Here is a 22,607-nt window from a genome sequence, read left to right on the forward strand (position 1 = left end):
TTCATTAAGTTAGCCAAATGTCAAGTAATTTTTCACAGATGCCTTGATGCAATGTCCTTTCACATCTACCTATAAATGGCAGATAGGAACAGTGAAAGGCTCCAGAAAAAAAATACATGATAGGTGGACAGTTAAGTTAGGCTCCTGTCTGCAAGCATAGCAGAGTATCATTATTAATGTCAGGGGCTGGCTCTCTATCATGGGGTGGGTCTCAGGTTGGGCCAATTATTGGTTGGACATTCCCTCAATCTTTGTTCCTTTTTTATCCCTGCACTTCTTGTAGGCAGGGTAACTTTTGGATCAAAGATTTTGTTGGTGAATTGTTGTTCCCAGCCAGCCAGTGATAGAGACAGATACTAGGACTTGCAGCCAAACACTGAGCAGAGCATTGTGGGTCCTATGAAAGTTTTTAGGGGAAAGATGGAATCTCACAAGAAGACCGACATAGATAAGTAACCCAGATCCTTGGGGCTTACAGAGACTAGGGAACATGCATGGTCTGGACCTAAGACCCCTGCACATACGCGGCCAATGGGAGGCTTAGTCTTCATGTGGGTTGCCTAGTGAGTGGAGGACGGGGGAGGGTGGACTCTATTGCATGCATTTGGATGCAGTGCTGCCTTGCCTGGTCTCAGGAGATGGGGATATGCTCAGTCCTGATGTGACTTAATGTGCTGGAGAGGGTTGATATGAGGGAAAGGGAGCTCCCATTTTCTCAGGGGAGGAAGGAGAGGAAGGGAGGGTGGGAGGAGAGGAGGGGCACCCTTTGGTTGTAAAGTAAATAAATAAATATATACATATTTATATATTTATTTCGTATGTATATATTTATGAAAGAAAAAGAAAAGAAATACACGATAGAACATTTCTGGAGCATACTTCAGCTTCTGATGACTCTGGGGCAATGGGCTTAGAAGCAATCCCATCCCAGTTTAAAGTGAATGTCTCCAAACTGGGTTTTCCTCTGGTTTGTTCTGTGATATTCAGCGTGACATTGTGTCCTTCAAATACTTCATAACCAAGCAGATCAAAGTCTCCTGCATGAGGTACCAAATAAAATTTTAAAATGATAATTAATATGATACCTATACATCTAAAGAAGACATTCAACTGTAACCAAATTGATTGTATTTAGAGTTCTATTAACATAAAAGAAGAAGGAATGGGAAAGATGCAGAGTATTCCAGTAGAGCAGATTTATTCTCAGCAAAAACAGCCAGATATCATTTGATTCATTTAAATGCTATTTATGGGTTAAGAGGAACCATTATAAGAAAAGCAGGATACAATTGAATCATGCAGTAAAGTGGAGGAAGCAACGAGATATTCAAAACACTAATTTAGTTTTTTTAAATGTAAATATTTATTGCAGAAACTTGTTTAGTGCAGAAAACTGCCCTTTTTCTGTTGACTATCAATAGAGTATAAGACTAATTCCCAATAACAGCTTACATTCATGGGCTTGTGCATAAGGCAGCAGTTTGCAACTAAGTAAGGCCTTGAATTCCGCTGCCCTTCTCTGTTGGGTACATACAGTCTTGTAATACACCCTGTTAGGATTTTGCCATGTTAAGGTCTCTGCTGGAGCTTCAGAATTTCTCTGTTATCTATAATACAAATGAAACACGAGCTTACCTCTAGTTGATACAAAGGTTATTGTGTAGATAAAGCTCTGGAGATCCCTCTTGCGGGTCACTCTTACTGAATCTGGCTTTATAGACCAAAGGTCATTTAAAGCTGATTGCAGCATGAAGTCAGAAGCATCGACAGGCAGCCAGACTTTGGATGAATTTAAAAAGGAAAATAGAAGAATCAAAATCTTTCTAGGCTATTACAGGCCAAACTGTTATCTTTTACTGAAATTTGTTCTTGGTCACATTAAAGGTAACAGGCATAAAACTGATTCAGGATAGTAATACTGACTGTTTAATTGGTTAGTAATGTCTTGGACAGTAGGGAACCATGTTGTATTTAAATATTCCATCATAATAAGTATTGCATGCTCTAATTGATATCTTTTACGTAAGACAACAAAGACAATTGTCTAGAATTGTTTAAGATTTATTAATACAGAAATGTGTTACTGACAAATGAATATTTTGCAGATGTATTTCTGTGACACATTGAAAGATGTATTTATTCTCTATTATAAATTTGATTCCTAGTTTTTGAACTTAAATGTATAAATGTATTCTAAGTCTTATAAATAAATGTAATGGTATATGCTAGAAAATTGTTTGCTTCTCTCTTTTTAAAAAGTTTTCATTTTATTATAATGGTAAATCAGGCCAAGTACAGAAAAATTACCAGTTAGAATGCTCTAATACAAAAATATTGCAAATGTAACATGTTACTCATAGAAATTGTCAGATGATGGTTAGTCCTGTTTTTAATGCAGCTTTGCTGATTTTAAGTTGTAAAAGCTGGAGGAGACAAATGCTTTTAAACTGGTCTGATGTTTGCTATTTTCAAATCTCAGTAGAACCCTTTCTTCATATGTTTCTTCTCCTTTGTCTAGCACAACACTAAAGCTATAGTTTCTAAATTATGATTGTACTAGGGTGAATACTTTATACTTATGTTTACACACAAAGGCAAATGTTTCTGTTGCTAGAATAGCTTACCAGTCCTTTCCATGTTGTAGAGGAGTCTGTATTGGGAAAGTGAGCATGAGTTCACTACTGCACATGCCCTGGTTACTGTGACCTGCTGCACTTCATTAGTTGCATCAGTTGCCTCCCAGCTTTCCAATGTTATTACCTATTTTCCAAATAAGTAGAACAAATTAATGTATAGAGATAAACAAAGTTTAAATATTTGTAATTCAGTGACTCTACAGTGTTCTGTTTTAATGTAAATAATATGCTTAAAAGAGTCTTAGAAAATAACAGCCTGATGGTTATAAAATAGATATGTCAAGAGAAAACTCAACAACTACAAATTCCCCTAACACAATTAATAACCAAATGGAGCCTGTCATCATGCATTTACTCTTAAGGAAAAGAAGAGGACTCAGGGCCTCACCAATGTTAGGCAAATATTACAGTGACAATCCTCAGGACTAGATACTGATTTTCAGTAAAATGGATCTATCATCACAGCAAACCTGTACTTCTGGGATGACTGTTGACTGAGATTTGATGACTTGTTCTTCGTTTACTGCATCTCCTGTCTGCTGTTCAGTAAAGACATTTTTATGCTGGTACAGTCCAACATCAACAAAAGCACTCAATCTATACTCTTGCAGCAATATTTCAATGTAATATCTGAGAAACAGTAAGGAAGGTAAATATTTTTCTCAAAACTTATGTCATCAAATCTTTTTTAAAATGAATAAAAAGCAATAATTCAAATTAAGTTATTAAATTATAATAGTGTATAAACAGACAAAACAGGTTTTATTATGCCAGTGTGTTAAACCACTATGTAATACACTTACATTATAAAAAAATCTGTTCCCATTCAGATTAGTCAATAAATATCTACTAGAGAAGGTACTAGCCCCCATCCTTAAGGAATTGAAGAAAAATAATGGTGGAGACCATGACACTAACCTCCCGTAATACAATCCTGAGGACAGGAGGAGGTTAAATGAAGACGCTTAGAGCTTCAGAGAGAACAGCGTCTAGGTTACATTTATCAGACATCATTGATGGGTGGATGTGTAAGGTGAAGTAGAAAGTTCTTGAAATGGTTTGGCTCTTAAGCGTTCTCCAAAAGGGCAAGTGATAAAGGCTTGATGGAGAGCCTATGGCATTCTTGGGGTAATGAAACCTTTACCAAGAGGACCAAAGTAGAAGAAAGTCTTTGAGGATATATCCTGGAGAAAGATATACTGAGTCTCTCTTCCTCTATCCCTATCTCTATCTTTTCCTTTTCTTCCTAGGTACAATGATGTGAATAGGCTTCTCTCACCCATTACACACTTTCTGTCATGGTGTACTGGGCCAGCACTAGGGCCTAGGGACATGAACTGAAACATCTGAAGAATAAAACAACATCAATCTTTCTTTTAATTTAAACTTACCCCCTTAGTTTGATATCAGTATTTTAAAAAAATAGAACAGCATTTAATAAGAATTATGGAAAATAACCAATTATAAATACCCCTACAGTATAGGACACAGATTCTCGGGCTTTGCTCACACTTGACAAACTTGTTACAGCTTTTGAGAATGATTAACTCTCTAACTTAAGCCAATAGACCATTGTATATACAATAAAAATTAAAATGTTTCAAAATAAGGTTCGTCTTAGATGACAACTTAAATATAAGTAACTTAAATATAAGAAAAAACACCCTTACTCTTTTCCTTTCTGAAGATGAATCTCATCTGATCTTTGTGTAGAACTTGAAAAATAACTGTTGGCATTTGCTGAGTAATATGCAATCTTCACCTTATTCCAGAAAGAGAGAAAAAAATTAAATAAAAATTTTCTATCATTAATTACCATTTAACACTACTTCAATTTTAGAAATTTTATCATAGAAAAAATGTTTAAAAAATCTGTATCTTTCTTCTAAGCTCTGTTATTCATAGCAATATGACCTTAGAAAATGATCAAATCTTTATTTGTTCCAGTTTTTACTAATGAAATATCATTACCCAAGTCCACTACATAGTTCTAGCCTTTCCAGTTGCAGAAGAAAATAACAAAGATACAAACTAGGGATGGAGTTATTAATATTAAATAAATGTTTTTTTTTATGAAAAACAAAAAACACTCCCAAGTAGAGCTAGTAGAGCACCAACTCACCCACAAAATCTTTGACCCCAAATTTACCCTGCCTACATGTGCAGAGATAAAGACAGAGCAGATAGAGCAGAGATTGAGGGAATGCCTAAACAATGCCTGGCCCAACCAAAGACCCACGCTTATCAGAGAGCGCCAACCCTTGACACTTTGAATGATACTCTGCTAAGCTTGCAGACAGGAGCCTGACAGAGTTGTCCTCTGAGAGGATCTACCAACCAGTTCCTCAAAACAGATATGGAGACTCACAGCCAAACATTGGGCAATGAGTAGGGAGTCTTGTGGAAAAGTGGCAGGAAAGAGAAAAAGACCTGGAAGTGACAGAAGCTCCACAGAAAGACCAACAGAGCCAGCTAACCAGAGCTCAGAGGGGCTTGCTGAGGCTGAAGCGTTAAACAAGACCATGCATGGACTGAACCTAGGCACTTCCACCCACAACAAAATGTAGCCAATGGGCAGCTTAGACTTCATTTGGGTCCTCTAGTAAGAGAATTGGGACCTGAATATGACAAGGCCTGTCTTGCCTGCTTTGTGATCACTTCCTCCTGGACTACTTTACCAGGCCACAGGGGAAGAAGACATACTTAGTCCTGATGCCACTTGATGAGCTGGGGTGGATGGGGTGGGGAGCTTCCTTTTCTGAGGAATATGGAAAGGGGGAGGTGAAAAGGAAGAAGAGTGAGACTGGGAGGTGAGGAGAGATGGGACTACAACCAGGAAGTAAAGTGAATAAAAAATGAATAATTCATTTAAAAAGAGTGACTACATCATTCTTTAATAAGTGTGTGAACAAGCTATGGAGCATTAGAATTTACAAAATTGAAGTAACAATCTAAGCCTATATAGCCAGTACAGAAAAACATCTTGTCAAATAAATTAAGTACTAAAGTGTGATTTTCAAACTTGATGTATTATTTTTACGTTTGTCTGTCTGTTTGGTTGTTTGTTTTTTGGATACAGGGCTTCTCTGTGTAGCCCTGGCTGCCCTAAAGCTCGCTTAGTAGACTAGGCTAACCTCAAACTCACAAAGACCCACTTGCCTTTGCCTCTCAAATGAGATTAAAGGTTTGTACCACCATGGTTGGCTTATTTTCACATTCTTAAAACTGTCTTGAGAGAATAGTCCAAAACATGAAAACTTCAAATGAACACTGATACTCAATTGAGTATTTATACATGAGCATAACAAACCAGAAGTAAGTTTAAAAGTTATTGGTAGTGAGATATATGAGCTTAGTAAACCCATGAAGCAGCATGTTCAATAATTTTAAATTCCAGTAAACAGCAACCATACTTATCATTTACACTAATACAAAATGAAAGATGACTATGAAGTTGAGTTTATGAATCTAGTTATGCAAAAATATAGATTATAGCATTAGGACAGACTTTTGTCTCGTAACTGAGAAAATGTAATAAAATTTTTAAATTCTTTTACAATTACCCTTATTCTTGTTATAATTCATTCACAATAAAGAAAACCTCCATTTCTGTGTGTGTGTTTCCCATGTGTGTTTCCCACATGTGTGTGTGTGTTCTGTGGTAATTGAATTGAATAAGGGAAACATTTTTTTTAAAGCTGTTGAATTCCTACTAGAACTTTCTAGTGTTGGATCAATTTGTATTAAAATAATAAGGGCCCAATCCCATGTTATCATTTCTTGTAAAGTCTTTAATATATTTACTGATTTTGGCCAGTGTAAGAAAGACACATTAAAGATATTATCATGCTATTCAATAGCATTTTGCAGGTCCCCTACCTTGTCCTCTGTGCGTCCAGTCTGGCTGAAATAAATAGCATAGCGGTCATCACCTCGGATAAAAAATCTATAAACATCAGATTCTGGAGGCACCAAAAATCCGCTGATGCGTGCAACAAATGTGTCCTGTTCCATGGGCCAAACATAGGAAGCAGAATCTACCCAGCTGGCACCCATATACCCTGGGGTATGCTCATTGTATTCAAGAACGTCTTCAAGATGTGCTGGCCGACTATTGTTCCAAACCTCCATCTTTAGGCCTCTTCCACCTAAGCAAAATACAAAGAGTGAAATTATTCACCAGCATCATGAAGCAGTGTCTCCATGGCCCATATGGGGGCAGTTATTGAGGTTCCGTGTCAATAACTTAGAGCATATATGTAAACAGTTACACAGACCCGACGTGTGCCTGATCTTACAGACGGAGTGCTGCTAGATCCATCTACACCTCATTTGTTATTGGTTGATTTGCCAGAGTTGACTCTTTCACCCATGTTAAACATATAAATGATAGTGTGGATGGTATGAATTGTGCATGTTCAATATTTTATACTTGATTTCTGTAGGTACGGTGACAGCACATGGTTGTACCATGCTGCCTAACTGCATAACTCATGTTTCACATAGCAAGCCCCAAATGGTCACAATAAAAACCATTTGATTGCAAAAAAAAAAAAAAAAAACTTGGTTTGATCATTTTCTCTGACAAAGAAACTGACTTGCAAAGCCAGTTATAAAAGTACTGACATTGGTGTTTTAATATTTCTCTCAGTATTTGTTTTCTTTATTGTTGCTTTTTAAAACATTGATTCTGAGCTGAGCGGTCATTTGCTTTTTGGATAGAATCAAAGAGGAAATGTTCTCAATTGGGTCTAACTCCAAATGTGGGATAACCCCTGATTAATCTTTTCTCAATCTGAAAGAAATTGTCAAATTCTTTTTTTCCTAAAAATGTAACAGCATGAGGCCAATGCCTTCCTTCAGTAGCCTGCAGTTTGTTCTCATCTAGGAAATAATGGCTAATCCTCTTAGTTTGAATTTTCTGGGAAAAAACTTTAGTGACACCAAAAAACTTTTTAGTGTCAATGTTCACTGATATACAATTTTACCTGTGTCATCAATCATTAATATCCTAATTATTTTGTAAATTAAAAACTTTTTTCCTAGCCTGGTGTGGTGGCGCATGCCTGATATTCCAGTACTCAGGGAGGCAGAGGCAGGTAGAACTCTGTGAGTTTGAGGCCGGTGTGGTCTACAAACTGAGTCCATGACAGCCAAGGCCACACAGAGAAACCCTGTCTAGAAAAAAAAAAAAAAAAAAAAAAGAATTTTTCCTGGAATTCAAAACAAAGGAATCTAGGAGGTTGCAAGTGATAATTTGTTATACTACAAATAGAAATGACGTGATAAAGAATAGACTTCACTGTGTTCAAAAGATACGCAATTGCTGCTACACACAGCCTTTCAGACACACAATAGGAAGGATGGCCAAGAATGACACTTCCATAGGACTATCATGAGAAAGTCTAAGAAAAATTTTGACCTGTGGTTTTTTTCCTCTACTTTTATGCCCAGATCATTACAGACCAGTAAGTTTATTTAATCTTTCACATTTACAGTTTAACCACAAAAAAATGTATTTTAAATTTTTTTTAGAAAAAGCATTAGTTTTTATTTTTGATAGCACAGTTTATTTACAACATTTTTCCCTTTCTTCTTCAAAACCCTCCTGTATACTCCTTATCACTCTCCTCCAAATTAATGGCCTTTTTTTCATTAATTGTTACTGCATGCATTCATATACATGTATATACACATATATTCCTAAACATACCCTGCTCAGTCTTTGTAAAGTTCCTTGTATGCATGCTTTCAGAGCTGATGATTTAGTGTTGGATAACAATTTGGTGTGCTCTTCCCCCGTGAAGACGATTTATCCTACTTCCAGCATTCCTAGTTGCCTATAGCTCTTTGTATAGGGTTGTGGCCTTGTAGGCTGCAAAAATTTCCACATCTACTCTGCCTATATTCAGCAGCAACAGTGGAATTTAAGCAAGTGTACTGTTTCATTTTTTCCAAAATGGTGTTAGAATTTGGGATCAGTTTTTCTCCACTGGTTGAGCTTCAATGCAGCTATTTTAATACAAGCAATTCTTGGGGCTGCAGAGAAGGCTCAAGTGATTAAAAGCCAGCTATAAAAATATCTGTGAACCTAGAAAAACCGTAAACTGGATAGCTTTGAGGAAGTATATGAAAGTTCCTAAAAGTTCAACTGATATTTTAAAACTAAGAATATATGTCAGTGATAATTTTTCCTGCAGATGTAGAAATGGCTGCTCTCAGATCTGGCAACTTACCTGGAAATGTGGCTTTGAGAAAATGTGGTTTGGGAGGAGTCTTGCAGTATATATTATTTTCTGTGATGTTCAAAATCTCACAGACTTGACCTATACAAAAGCAAAATATAGAACTTTAACAAGCAGGCTTTAGAATGTAGAACATACCAGCCTATCTTGAAATACTTTGTTTGTTTTGCTGAGTGTGTGTCTGCGCACCACATGCATGCACGGTGTCTGGAAAAGTCAGAAAAGGGCATCGCATTCCCTAAAACGAGAGCTGTGATGGTCCTGAACTACCACTTAGGTACTAGAAATTGAACCTAGGAGCACTCTGAGAGCATCCCATGTTCCTAGCCCCTTAACCTTCTCTTTAGCCCTTAAAATGCTTTTTTAATAAAAAAAGATTATAACCAAATGGCTAAGCTAGGGCTTTTATGTCCTTCATATACTCTCTTGTAATTACATTACTCTTGTAATCCACTAGTCTTTAAATTTCCACAAAAAGAAAATTGCTTCCTGGAAAGATATCACAAATCTGAGGTAGAAACTATCTTTATTTCTTAGAAAATTATGAAAAAAATAGAAAAAAAACCTACATGTCAGTATAGCACATGTCACTTCTGAGTCCAAAAGAAAGCCTTCAGATTTTCTTTTTGTGAGAATCAACATGAAAGAGGTTCAGATTATGCAAAGGTGGAGGATTTCCAGCCCTTTTAGGTAGAAATTCAGTGCCTTAATTCAAGTTCTTCAGCAATTTACAAACGGTATTTTAATAAGACTGAGAGCAAAAAAGACACGGGTGCCAAGAGGAACATGTACCTCACATAAGGCCTGTCCATGCTGAGTATTTATTATTATTATTATTATTATTATTATTATTATTATTATTATTATTATTTATATTTTATTAACTCTGTATCCCAGCTGTATCCTGCTCTGTCATTCCCTCCCAAACCCTCCCTCCCTCATCTCCTCCCTGCCCCTTTCCAAGTCCACTGATTTGGGGAGGACCTCCTCCCCTTTCATCTGACCCTGTTTTATCAGGTATCTTCAGGACTGACTGCAAAGTCCTCCTCTGTGGCCTAACAGGACTGCTCCTTCCTTGGTGGGTGGGAGGTCAAAGAGCCTGCCATTGAGTTCCTGTCAGAAATAGTACCTGTTCCCCTTACTATGGGAAACTAATTGGTTACTGAGCTACCATGGGCTTCATCCGAGCAGAGATTCTAGGTTATATCCATACATAGTCCTTGGTGGAGTATCAGTCTCAGAAAAGACCCCTGTGCCCAGATATATTTGGTCCTTGTGGAGCTCCTATCCTCTCCAGGTCATATTAACTCCCCCTTCTTTCATATGATTCCCTGAACTCTGCCAAAGTTTGGTTATGAGTTTTAGTATCTGCTTTGATACACTGCTAAGTAGAGTCTTTCAGGGGCCCTCTGTGGTAGGCTCCTGTCCTGTTACTTGTTTTCTCCTACATTGAATGCACCTCCCATTTGTCTAGGATTGAGCATCTTACTCCAGGTCCTCTTTCTTGTTTATCTTCTTTAGGTGTATAGATTTCATTATGTTTATCATATCTTATAGGACTATATGAGTGAGTATATACCATGTGTGTCTTTCTCTTTCTGGGATACCTCACTCAGAATGATTTTTTTCTAGATCCCACCATTTCCCTGCAAATTTCATGATTTCCTCTTTTTTTGATTGCTGAGTAGTATTCTATTGTGTAAAAATACCACAACTTCTGTATCCATTCCTCCACTGATGGACATCTAGGTTGTTTCCAGGTTCTGGCTATTACAAATAAAGCTGCTACAAACATGGTTGAGCAAATGTCCTTGTTGTGTACTTGAGCAAATTTTGGGTATATGCCTAGTAGTCGTCTAGCTGGATCTTGAGGAATCACTATTCCTAATTGTCTGAGAAAGCACCAGATTGACTTCCAAAGAGGTGAATAGCAATTGCAACCTATAAAAAGTGAGGACAATGAAAATAAGGAGGTATATCCTTGCCAAGTTTCATTTGGTGGCCTGGACTATTTCAACTTGGGAATCACTATTTTGGTAGAGTCACACACTGATTCCATAAAAGGTAGCAAATAGCTAGAAAAGAGGGCTATAGCAGGAAATGCATCTGCCTAGTGCGTGGACAGGTATCTGTCCCTGCCTCTCAAGAAATTGTGACTCAGTGTGCATACCCTCACCACTACATTGATCTAAGCCCTCTTGATAGCTGCATAGTTCCTTCTCCCAGGAGAGATCTAAAAAAGACAAATGACAGGGATGTGCCAACAGAGACTCAAGCCCGTTTGCCTTTATAAATGGGTAGCAGATTAATTAACGCTCTTTCAAAGGCCAATGTCACCAGCAGCTGTTGGTAATGCCTAAAGAGTACAAGAAAAAGTATAAGACTATCCTATCCCCAAATAACAATTGAAATCTCCCCATTACTACCCAACTCACAGAAAGGTAATTTCAGTTCAAGAAGGGTATTTAAGCGAATATCCTGGAGGGAATTCTCAGCTTTAGTGTGGAACTGGAGGGTGGCAGCCAGTGTCCTCTGCGGTACCACACTCGGAGCTCAAATTCCAGTCACACAGGGGTGCAGGGATTGAGAAGAATACCCATTCCAGAACCAACTATTTAGTGAAAATACCCAGTTTTATATAGGTGATAAACAGTAGTGAAAAGGCAAGTTTCTGTACAATTTACTAATGGACAGGCAGGATTTGTCCTTATAAATTAGTAATATAAAAAATAAAAAGTATAAGAAATACCTCCAACGAGAACCCTTGCTGGGAGATCAGTCTGATCAAAGAACCGTCCATATATGGTCAATGTTGTGCCACCCTGAGTGCTGCCTTTTGAAGGTGAAATCATCATGACCTCTGAGGAAGAAAAGCACATTTTGTAAATATCACACATTAATCCAATTTGCTTCATTTCACAAAGATTTCCGTATATCCTCCTCAGCATAGCTAACACAAGAAAAGTCTCAGAGTGCCTAAAGTGAATTGCAAATGAATGAATTCAGGCTTTCACTAATGAGGTCCTGCAAAGAGGCTGACATCCCAGCTTTCACAGAGTTCTCTACCAGGCATGGAGAGTGACTGCTACTAAAGAGATACTGGCTCTCAAAAGGTTAAGAAAGCAGAGAAAACCCGAGTTGAGCACAAACAGCTCCCAAAGAAAACAAGCAGAATTAAAGTAAAGGCACCTCTCTTCCCACAGGATCGTAAAGAACAAGTATTTGTAGAGCAACATATTGTTTTGGAGGGATGTTATTATATAACCCGTGGGCCTGGTACTCAGCATGTAGCTGAGGCTGAACTTGAGCTCACTGAAAAGCTCCTGCCTCAGTCATCCAAATGCCACGATCACAGGTAAGAGCTGTGCTTGCCTTTGGACTGACATCTGAGATTTCCTCCAAAGATAAATACATTTAACTATAGGTACTTTTATTTATTTATTTATTTATTTTTGTGCAGAAAAGGTTTAGTTGTATTATTAAAATAGCTCAGTCCAAGACATATGGTAAATCATTACTAATTGTTTTCATATTTTTTTATTTATATATAATCTGTAATTAACATGATCAAATCGGTAGTGGATATATTGTTTTCTAAAATAATCCCAATCTCAGGACAATTGTTTTATTATTAGTATCATCATCAGCATCATCATTATTATATCACAGTTTTATATATTATTATTACATGTGAATTTTGCAGCAAATAAATTTGAAGGACAAGTCAAGATTTTGCACAGCCTATTGATATAAACACTAGACCATTTCTCCACACTTTTAAATTTTTTTAATTTTTAATTTTTTTATTAATTACAGTTTATTCACTTTGTATCCCACCTGTAGCTTCCTCCCTCTTCCCCTCCATTCCCACATCCCCTCTGTCTTCTCCACCCATGCCCCTCCCCCATTCTACTGATAGGGGAGGTCTTCCTCCCTTTCCTGACCCTAACTTTTCAGGTCTCATCAGGACTGGCTGCATTGTCTTCCTCTGTGGCCTGGTAAGGCTGCACACAACTCCCCTCCCCCTTCCCCCAAGGAGGTTAACATCCTTGGAATCTTAGCCTGTCCTTAAGCTACTCCTGACCAGGAAAGAAGAACAGTTCTTCCAGCAGCATTGATATTTGCTCTGACACTCTCTTGGGAGTAATTTAGCCTGAGGTTCCTTCAAAATAATTAAATCAAATTAAAGTCTGCTTAGAGGTTTTTGTGGACCATACTGAGAGCACAAACCTGAGGATATGGCCATGTGTTGAAATTGAGAGATTATATCTGTCCATCAACAACTAAAGTTGAGAGCAGCTTGTTTCAGTGTTCTCTTCTGTTAGTGTTTGAGTTCAGTTTTCTTTTACGCTATCAGTAGCTTTGAGGGGCTCTGATTCTTTGTCAGGTCTTCAGTTACATGCCCCATTGGAGGGACTGTTCATTTCTTAGCAGTACATAAAATAATACACACCTTACTTTCAGTACTCTACTTGGTTGGATGAAACAAAGTGCACAACATTCCTCTCACACAAAAGTGAGGAAAACGTCACATACCTGCATATGTTTGAAACATTGATATTTTATTGAGAGATGAAACAAAATACGTCATTTTCTCTGGGAAACTCCTGTTGAGGAAAAAAAAAGTAAAAGTTCTTTCTTTTAAAAATTACCTTTACTGAAGGGTTTCGTTATTCAATTTGGTTACTGCGGTGATAGAAATTATAGCATAGCCTGCAAGGTAGCAGGGCAGAACCACTGGAGGAAGACCGTAGAATATTCCACATCCCCTTTCACTTGTTGGTTATGCATGTAATAGAGATTTCTGAGAACTTTCTAAACTATGCACTGTCGATACCTACCTTTTATCATATCCAAATATTTTTAATAAAGTCAGCTTTAGGAATTTTTTTACTAAAGTATTAAAACAGAACACAGCAGGAAGACTCTATTGTACATAAGTGAGCTGTTTAGCTACCCACACTGTCTCTTTGCCTCCCAGAATGTAAGAACACTGAGTTAAGAGTGCTTAGTATATTGTGTCATCTGATCATCATATAAGCTGTGTGATAGAGATGAAGATCAAAGAATCAGTTTAGTCAAGGATACAAAACTAGTAAGTGGAAAATCCAGAACTGCAGTCCAGGCCCCTTGAAGCCAGAGCCCACTCCTAACAAGGGTCTACGTAGTATTCCTGGCAAGCCCACTAGTTTGTGTGATAGTAAAAACAGATGAGAACAAGGTTTCATGCCCTAGGTTTATATCATCCTTCAGAAACACAGTCTTCTGATATTTGTATATACTTTTGATACACATTTATAATTCCATAACCTAGAAGATGGAAAAGAAAAGGAAGAATCCTTATATTTATGGTTGTGAGCCTAGCCTTTAATGGCTGAGCCATCACTCCACCACCATTGTGGGTAGTGCCATCCCTGGACTGGCTGTCCTGGGTTCTATAAGAAAGTAGGTTGAGCAATAAGGAGCATGCTATGAGGAGCAAGCCAGTAAGCAGCACCCCACCATGGTCTCTGAGTCAGATCCTGCCTCCAGGTTCGTGCCCTGTTTGAGTTCCAATCCTGACTTCCTTTGATGAAGAACAACAATATGGAGTGTAAGCCAAAAAACAAACAAACAAACAAACAAACAAAAAAAAACAAACCCATTTCCTCCCTCCCCCACCCCAAAAAAGAAAAGGAAGAATACTGAAAATTAATACTGCTGTCATAATTATTTTAACAAAGGCATGATTATAGAAGATTTAAAAATTCAAATAATAATAGAAGAACCAAACACACTGGTCATAATCACTATACGCTAAAATAGTCTCTAAGATAATGCAAGTCTTATGGCTGAGACCAAAGGCGAACCCTTCTGTAAACCTAACCCAGGCTTTACAATGTGTACTTTCAATACCAAAGTGTCCGGGAAAATAGTTTATGCTAAATTTGTGAAAGAATGCCATCTTAATTTGTCTATTTTTGTATCATAAGCTTTTCAGTTGATTTCTGTGACCTGATGCCATGATAGCAACAATAACAGTGTGCCTGGCCAGACACTACATCGCAAAAATTACTGCTACTCCCGAAGTTAGCAAGAAAATTGCCTCCTGAAATAAAATTTGAATGTAATTTATTGTGGATGACACTGAGGTGATTGCCACTAATTTATTGATAATGACTAGGCATTTCTCAATTAAGACAGCCTCATCTAAACCTTATCAGTTTGGAACAGCTGTTGTTTGAACTTGGGGAGACAGAGCATCAAAGGTTGGGCATTCTAAGAGATACAGCATGAGTGCCAACATTGTCTTTAATTGTTTCATTTGATATGAGGGAGAGCTCCTGAAACTTGTAACATACGAATTTTATAACTATGAAAAGATTTAATATTTTTAATAATACCATGTAATTTTAAACCAAAAGTTTTTATGTGGCAAATGTCATATTTTAATAATTACCTAAGGAATTAATAATTCCTAAGACTATTTTATATAGAAACATACTTTTCAAAATTATAAGGCATCAATACAAATAGATCAGCCATGGCCTTTCTTTCTTTCTTTTGTTATTTTGAGACAGTGTCATGTTTTGGAGCCCTGGCTCTCTGGTATTCACTGTGTAGCTCAGGATATCCTTGAACTTATGATAAATCTCTTGTGCCAGCCCTGAGGCTACAGTTTCCACCACCATGACCAGCTAGTTGTTAGCTTAAAAAATTAAAATGACATTACTAATCAGAACCACAGAATTCACATTTTATTGGGATGTTTGTCAATATTATGTGTGAATTTGCAAGCTTCAAAAATTATTTTTTTTGAAGCAGGGTCTCACTTTGTAGCCCAGACCAGACTAGAACTCATTACATAGCCCAGGTGGGGCTCAAACTTATGACATTCCTTCTGTCTCTGCTTCTTGAGTGCTGAAATGACAGGTGTGAACTTTTCTGATCAGCCTTTGCTGGTTTTTTTTGATGGAGTCTGAGTCTGTTGCTGCAGCAGATTGATTTATGTACATTGTCCAGCCACGTTCAGCTTTGAGCATTCAAACCACTCACTTCAAGATAATTAGTTTTCTGAGAGATGTATGATGGATTTGGCAATTAATACTTTTCATACACATTCAGAAGCAAGAAATTAATTTTATTTTATTTTAGAAAGAATGAGACTGAGAGCCTAAAAGAACTCTGTGGTTCTAGAAATCATTTAAAATTCCTTAATTGTTAGTATTAGCACAGTTTTATAATCTTTGGATAAAATTCTACTGCCAGGTATGCAAATTATTTCTATGTAGGTCTGTTGTGCAAAATAGCTATTAATTCACATTAAACTCTAGTTATCACCTTGAATATTTCCCAAAGGTATGTTCTAAACTGTTTATGTATCTTCTACCCTGATTTGTTCTTGAATTATACTTATTTTCATGCTTCTCTAATATAAATCACCTATGGTTTATAATAAAGTACCCGGCTTGGGCATGATTTTTTATAAAATTTTTGCCTTTATGTGTTTATTTAGAGGGTTTTTAGTGTCTATTTAGACTAAATAGGTCTCTGGATACAATGCTGGACCTTGACCTAACTGTAACGAGTGACAAAATGTAAATACTTCCTTCAGCCTGTGTCACTGCCAGAAATGACACCATCTACTTCCATCGCAACTACTGTCACTGTCATTCATTTCCCAATTTTCATCACTGGTCCATTCTTCAGCCACAAAAAGCAACCTATAGGCTTCTGTTATCGAGTCATTACTGCTTTATTAGTATCAGATACGAAAGAATGTTACTCTTTTGGATGTCTGTCAACTAGCTCATGTCCTCAATGAAAATAATTATGACACTTGGGCCAGAACAATTCATTTATGTTTCCTACATCATGGTACTGCTTACAAGAATCATTACCATACACTGTTTTACTGACATCTAGGAAATGCTGCCCCAACATACATTTTCAACTGTCCCAAGAATGTAGTAGTCCTGCTTGGAAAAAAAATCCTAGATCAGAATTTTAGATAGTGATGAGATGTGGTTCTAAAGGCTGAAACCCTCTATCAGTCATGACAGGACATGGATTTAAACAACATGCATTATCTGGTTTTACTTACTGATTAGACATTTCTGATTAACTATTTACTATTCATTTTGTTTTCCAGTGGGAAACAGAATGGGTGACAGTGGGTGTTAGCTTACCTTAAAGGTTCTTTGGAAGATGAATCTGGATAGCATATGTTAAAGAGCCTAAAACCATGCCTGCCACTGTCTTATTATTAATATATAACCCGATTGTGCAATACAATGAGATACTCACATTCTTTTTTTTCTATGAATACATGAAATCTTTTCTACTGAATTATGTATATAGGAAATTTGAAAATAAATTCTGCTTTTATTAAAAGACATAGCTCTATGTTATTAGTAATGGTATTAAGACACAGATTTGAAAACTATATCACCTTTTCAACACTCTGAGTCTGAGTATGTTAAAAAATATTTATCAGGTAACAATCATGAGGTTTTATTTATTCTTACATTAATCCAAAACAAATTTTATTTTTGTTCTCAAAAGAAATGTAATTAGAACAGAAAAAGAACAAGATTTAAAATAACATTTTTCTATATCAGAGCTAATGTTCCTTTTCACCATTATTATAAGCTCAATTCCCAATAATAGAAAGAATTTTTGTTCTTGTTTGTTTTTGGGTGAGGCACAAGTTATAAGTGAACAGGAGCTACAGACTCTTTAAATGTAAATTTTGGTGAGAAAAATGATTAATCCTTTAATCTCTTCATCAATAGAACAAAGTAAATATATGCTTTATTTATCCATTTGAATAAATTATGAAAATCATTATTTACAAAATGGCCTACCTTCCATAATCACTATCTAAGATGAAGCTGACATTGTGATGACCTGGAATTAATTAAAATACACAATCAATTAAATTCTCAATCAAAAGAACAATAACTACATTAAAATGCTGATCAAAATTTAGAGAAGTTTATGAAAATATGCTTAGCCTTCATGAAGTGAAAAGTGAACTTTTAAAAAAATTATGGACAATATAAAAATATGTAAGAGGGCATTTTGAGATTGTAACTGGGAAATCTGACAAAATATGATTGCAAATAATGAATGATAAAAGATGCCTCTGTGTGCTTCCTTGAAATCCTTTCATTCTTTCAAAACCTACTGAGTTGTTTGGAGCTTTGGCCAGCAGGAGCAGATAGCAGGAAAACACAGTGTGTGTCCTTTTCCTAAGGCAACATATTATCTAGGAGAAAGTATAGCCAGTCAGGAGCAATGACACAGAGAGCTAACCTTTGTGATAAGGCTATCTAAGAAAAAAAAATGGAGGTCTGAGAATGAAAAACAGGGGTCTGAGATGGAGTTCCTGAGTAGCAATCTTATCTAAAATGTTCAGGCTATAGTGTTTGCATAGGGCCTGAGACAGAAGGGAGGAAGCTCACTTGGGAATTAAAAGCTGTGCAATGGGAGCTAGAGGGAGTTGGGAGAAAGTGAAGGGGTGAATTTGAAAAATACATTGTGTACATTTTTGAAATATCACAGTGAACTATTACACATAACTACTATATGTTACTAAAATCTTAAAGAAGTAAAATACCTATGTATTTGGAGTAAACAGCGTGAGAAGAAAAAGTTGCTAAATTAGAGAATAAATAAAACAGCAGAATTAGTTGTGAATCCCCTGACAGAGGAAGGCAGTAAAAAAAGGGGGGGGGGGAGTGGGAAGCACTACATTGTATGCAAATCTTAAGAAAAAACAACATTATAGATTTGAAGGAAAATAGCCTGGGTAGTGTCCAGAAGAAAATAAAGCAGGGAAGAACCATGTGTGGCAAGAAGAAGGTCAGCACTTACCAATGTAAGTCCCAGTGGTCTTACATGTTACAGACCCTGTATCTCCATTGGGCTGATGGAGTTTTAGACCATACCTAGCAAAGTACATATGCTTGCATCAAAGTTCATATTGACTATTTAGATACTGCCGTTCCCTAAATATGTCTCGTTACTTCACAGCAGGTGTCGAGATAGCAGCAAGATAGCAGCTATTGCTACAACTAAAATTCCAGCAAAATAAACCATTCCTCAGGCTTTATTGAAGACATTTCAATCAAATTCATTTATTAGTGAAATAGCTTGTGATTAACTTTGGATTCTTTGTTAATGTTACTTTTAAGGAATTTAAAATGCTATCAAGTGAGACAATGATTTGATAAAATTATTTCTCAGTACATCTCCATATATTAGAACCTGAATAATATAATACTACATTAAAAACAGCTCTGTACAAGAAAGAATCCAGTTACATAAATAAACACCTGTTTACTGCATACAAGATAGTTATTATGACACATGTAACTATGCATTATTGATAATGATTCCTACTTAAAAGTATTGCATTCATATCAATTTTTGTTTAAAAATTATTTTAATTACTTACAAATCATCAGAATGTGGTATGAGGAGTTCACAGGGCATTCCTCCAATATAAATTCTGTATAAATATTTATGGAAAAGATTAAGTCATATTTAATAAATTATTAAAGATTCTACTCTTTTTATCAAACTCAATGGCTGACTTATTTTTCCTCAGTCACTTATTATTCATCATTTACTCCTTAAACATCTAATCACCTTCATTAGATGTTAGTTTCTTCTCTTGGCACCGGGACATGTCTGTGAAAGTAGAACTTATCTACACTTGGACTACTGACAATTTTCTGGGAAAGATTACTAAATATTTTTATCATAACCTATTTTGGCACAAATTAAGCATGAAACAAGCTAAGGATTTATACACTGAAAATTCAACCAAGTCAAATAAAATATATTTTTGTAGGTTAAATATGCAGGAATTAAACATCAAAGCATGTGATGTTATCACCAAATGCTATAGAATGCTCGCAGTTTACAACTATTTTGTAATACCATCATTTATTATTTGTAGCATCAGAACTTTACAGCTTCTGTAAACTGAATTCCAAGGTACATTCAAATTTTAGCTATAAAAATTATTTTTTTTAGAAAATACTGACATTTTAAATGTACTTTTTAGGCAGTCTCTTTTCATTTTCTTAAATCAAGATATAATTCCATAATTTTTCTCCCTCAGACCCCTTTTATTCCCCTGCTCCATTTTAGATTCATGTCCACTTTGTTATTGTCACATATATGTATAAGTGCATAAACATATTTCATGTTACCATTATATGAGGTTTCTAAATAAAATAGAGAACTAAAACATTCTTTCCATTATAGAGGTCTATCAAGTCAAATTTACCTTTTAACTTTCTGTCTTACTCCAATGAAATAGTAAATTTAGCAGTTAATATAAGCTCTTATTAGATAAATTTAATCATTGTGATCATGTTATAATTTAATCATTATTACCCTTCCATTTTCAGATGAAGAAACTGAGGTAGAGGAGTGACATAGCTTGCTCATGTCTAGCCAGTGAGGGGTACAGTAAGAATTCAAACCTAAGTATTCTATGTTCTCAATCACATGTGCCCCTGGTAGAAAAATTAGTACCCTATCTGATCTTAAACATATATATGTTTTAGAATTTTTGTTGTTGAGACTTTGGGATAAAAAACTTGGGAACAGGTACCAGTCCCTCAACTCATTTGAGTGTCCTTCATGATTTATACCTAGACCACTTTGGGAAATCTGTCTGAGAGGGCAAGGCCTGACAGGCAGAAGCTCTTCTGGCTTCATTCCTACTGCACAGGCCCTTTGCAACTCAGGAATGATAAAGTGTCCTGGGAGCCCCAGTGTCATAGTCAACAAGGTTCAGAAGAGATTAGTGAGTGTTTCAGAACTCTCACTCTCTCAGCGGGTGAACATTTCCTACACTTACCTGTAATAGCTCCAGATTTTTAGACGACAAGGGTGAGGTAAGCTGATTTCTGGGGCCCTTTCTGAATAATTTATTTTTTAATTTCTTAGAATAGTTTTACTGATTTCTTGGTATGGCACAGAAATAAATTCTAATGGTAGGGAGGGGACTCTCTTTTCTGAAATTTAGTTTGGTTTATTATTGTGTGGATATGTGCACACTGAGTATGTGATGGGAATTGCATGCTTGCATGCTTGCGTGTGGAGGTCAGAGTATAACTTTCCAGAGTTGGTTCTCTTCTTCCACCATGGGCTCTGAGGATCAAATTCACACAGATGTGCTTGTTTGCAAACTCTTTGACATGCTGAGCCATTTTACTGGCCCAAAATCTTACTTAGAAACTTACAGTTTCCATTCCTGTAATCATTATAGGAGAAGATAGGTGAGAAAATTCTATCTACTGGCTGTAATATAAGCCATTCGTAACACTCAGTTATACTGAAGTGCACACTCTTTACTTACAATAAATTGTCCTCATAAAAATGTTTTTCTTGTAATCATTTTCCTACATATACATATTCATTATAAATGGTTGTAAAACATTATATACTACCATGATTTAATTCAGTTCTAGCTTACAGTATGCCAGATAGATCATCTTGATTTTATTTAGTAAAAAATATTGCATTGCTTGTTTAGAAAACCATACATGTAAATGTGTATTTAAAAACACTTTTAACTGCTGTTTAAATTGTAAAATGAGTTTATCCATTCATCTGTTAAATACAACTATTCAGTAGTCATGAAAGCCAGCATACGGAATCGACCCTTCGTTAGGCAAGAAATGGATACCTTTCAATCTTTTCAGACATAGCTGAGGTAACCACACATAGCCTCCAGAACACTCCAGGGACAGCAAAGGTCTCCAGTCCAAAATGTAACAGTTGCTTTTGGACTAGCCAGTGTTATCACCTGGCCCACAGCTGGTAAATAGAGTAACCACAACTAAAACCCTGGCTGCTCATGAGTCGTTGACTGTGCTTACTTTCAATACTCTTATCTATATCAAAGTGCAGTAGAAACAAGTTTGTGTCAGAAGCCTTTATTTCTGTTCTTGACCTTGACAGAGCTATGACAGAGCTTTGGGTATGCTCACATGAAAAATGTGGCTGGTTCAGTAATAAGGTTCTGATAAGTAATAAGGTTCTGATAACTAACGTCCCACAGCTATACCTCAGTCGTCACCAGCTTTGCCTTCACAGACCAGAGAAGAAGGAATCAACTGTATATGGTTTTCTTCCTATGATCCTGACCAGTCCCATTCAGTTGTAATGGGCTTTTATACCACCTAGACCCTGTTACTTCCAGGGTATCATATTTCATCTATGAGTTACAGGAATATTTTAATAACTCCACAATGAAAATTACCTTAGAATCCTAACATTTCTTCCATTTGAGCTCAATGCAGTATTACTTCCATACACATCGGTGAAGAGCCTGCCTTGAATTGTTATTAAGGTACCTAAAAGCAAAACAAACCAAAACCTCAAGTTGGTTCTATATATCTCATTCTAGTCTGCTCTGGTTGAGAGTATCTATCTGGACATTTTATTCCAAAACACTGATTTTATTTTCCCAATAAAATCAGATGCCTATATCCAACACTGTTTCTCAGCTTTGGTTTGGGATATCTAAAACTACAAATAAACATGAACGAACACCACTAAGTAGTCATGGATTAACGTACTAAAAAGTAAATAGCAGGATGAATTTCTTAATAATTATTTCTTAAATAAATGCTTAACTTGCTTGAAAAGAAAAATAGCCCACTTTATTCCAAATGTTAAAAATTTATCTTAAATAAAAACAATATAAAGGTGAAATTAA

The 22,607-nt window shown here is 36.3% G+C and overlaps 1 protein-coding gene across 1 annotated transcript in view; it reads right to left on the bottom strand.

Moving 5' to 3' along the window:
- Pkhd1l1 (PKHD1 like 1) overlaps window positions 1–22,607 on the bottom strand; it is a 160,762-nt gene that overhangs the window by 113,897 nt on the left and 24,258 nt on the right. Inside the window, exons 6-18 of the mRNA XM_055626481.1 lie at window positions 22,149–22,242; window positions 19,323–19,376; window positions 18,740–18,813; window positions 17,728–17,770; window positions 13,418–13,488; window positions 11,631–11,741; window positions 8,873–8,962; window positions 6,516–6,784; window positions 4,307–4,398; window positions 3,107–3,266; window positions 2,625–2,760; window positions 1,636–1,779; window positions 880–1,037 (exon numbers count right to left, since the gene is read on the bottom strand). Of these exons, the coding sequence (XP_055482456.1) occupies window positions 880–1,037; window positions 1,636–1,779; window positions 2,625–2,760; window positions 3,107–3,266; window positions 4,307–4,398; window positions 6,516–6,784; window positions 8,873–8,962; window positions 11,631–11,741; window positions 13,418–13,488; window positions 17,728–17,770; window positions 18,740–18,813; window positions 19,323–19,376; window positions 22,149–22,242 (1,496 nt within the window). The remainder of the gene's footprint in view (window positions 1–879; window positions 1,038–1,635; window positions 1,780–2,624; window positions 2,761–3,106; window positions 3,267–4,306; window positions 4,399–6,515; window positions 6,785–8,872; window positions 8,963–11,630; window positions 11,742–13,417; window positions 13,489–17,727; window positions 17,771–18,739; window positions 18,814–19,322; window positions 19,377–22,148; window positions 22,243–22,607) is intronic.

Source organism: Psammomys obesus, unplaced genomic scaffold (assembly GCF_907164565.1).
Source record: "Psammomys obesus unplaced genomic scaffold, mPsaObe1.curated_primary_1811, whole genome shotgun sequence".
Lineage (NCBI taxonomy): Eukaryota > Metazoa > Chordata > Mammalia > Rodentia > Muridae > Psammomys > Psammomys obesus.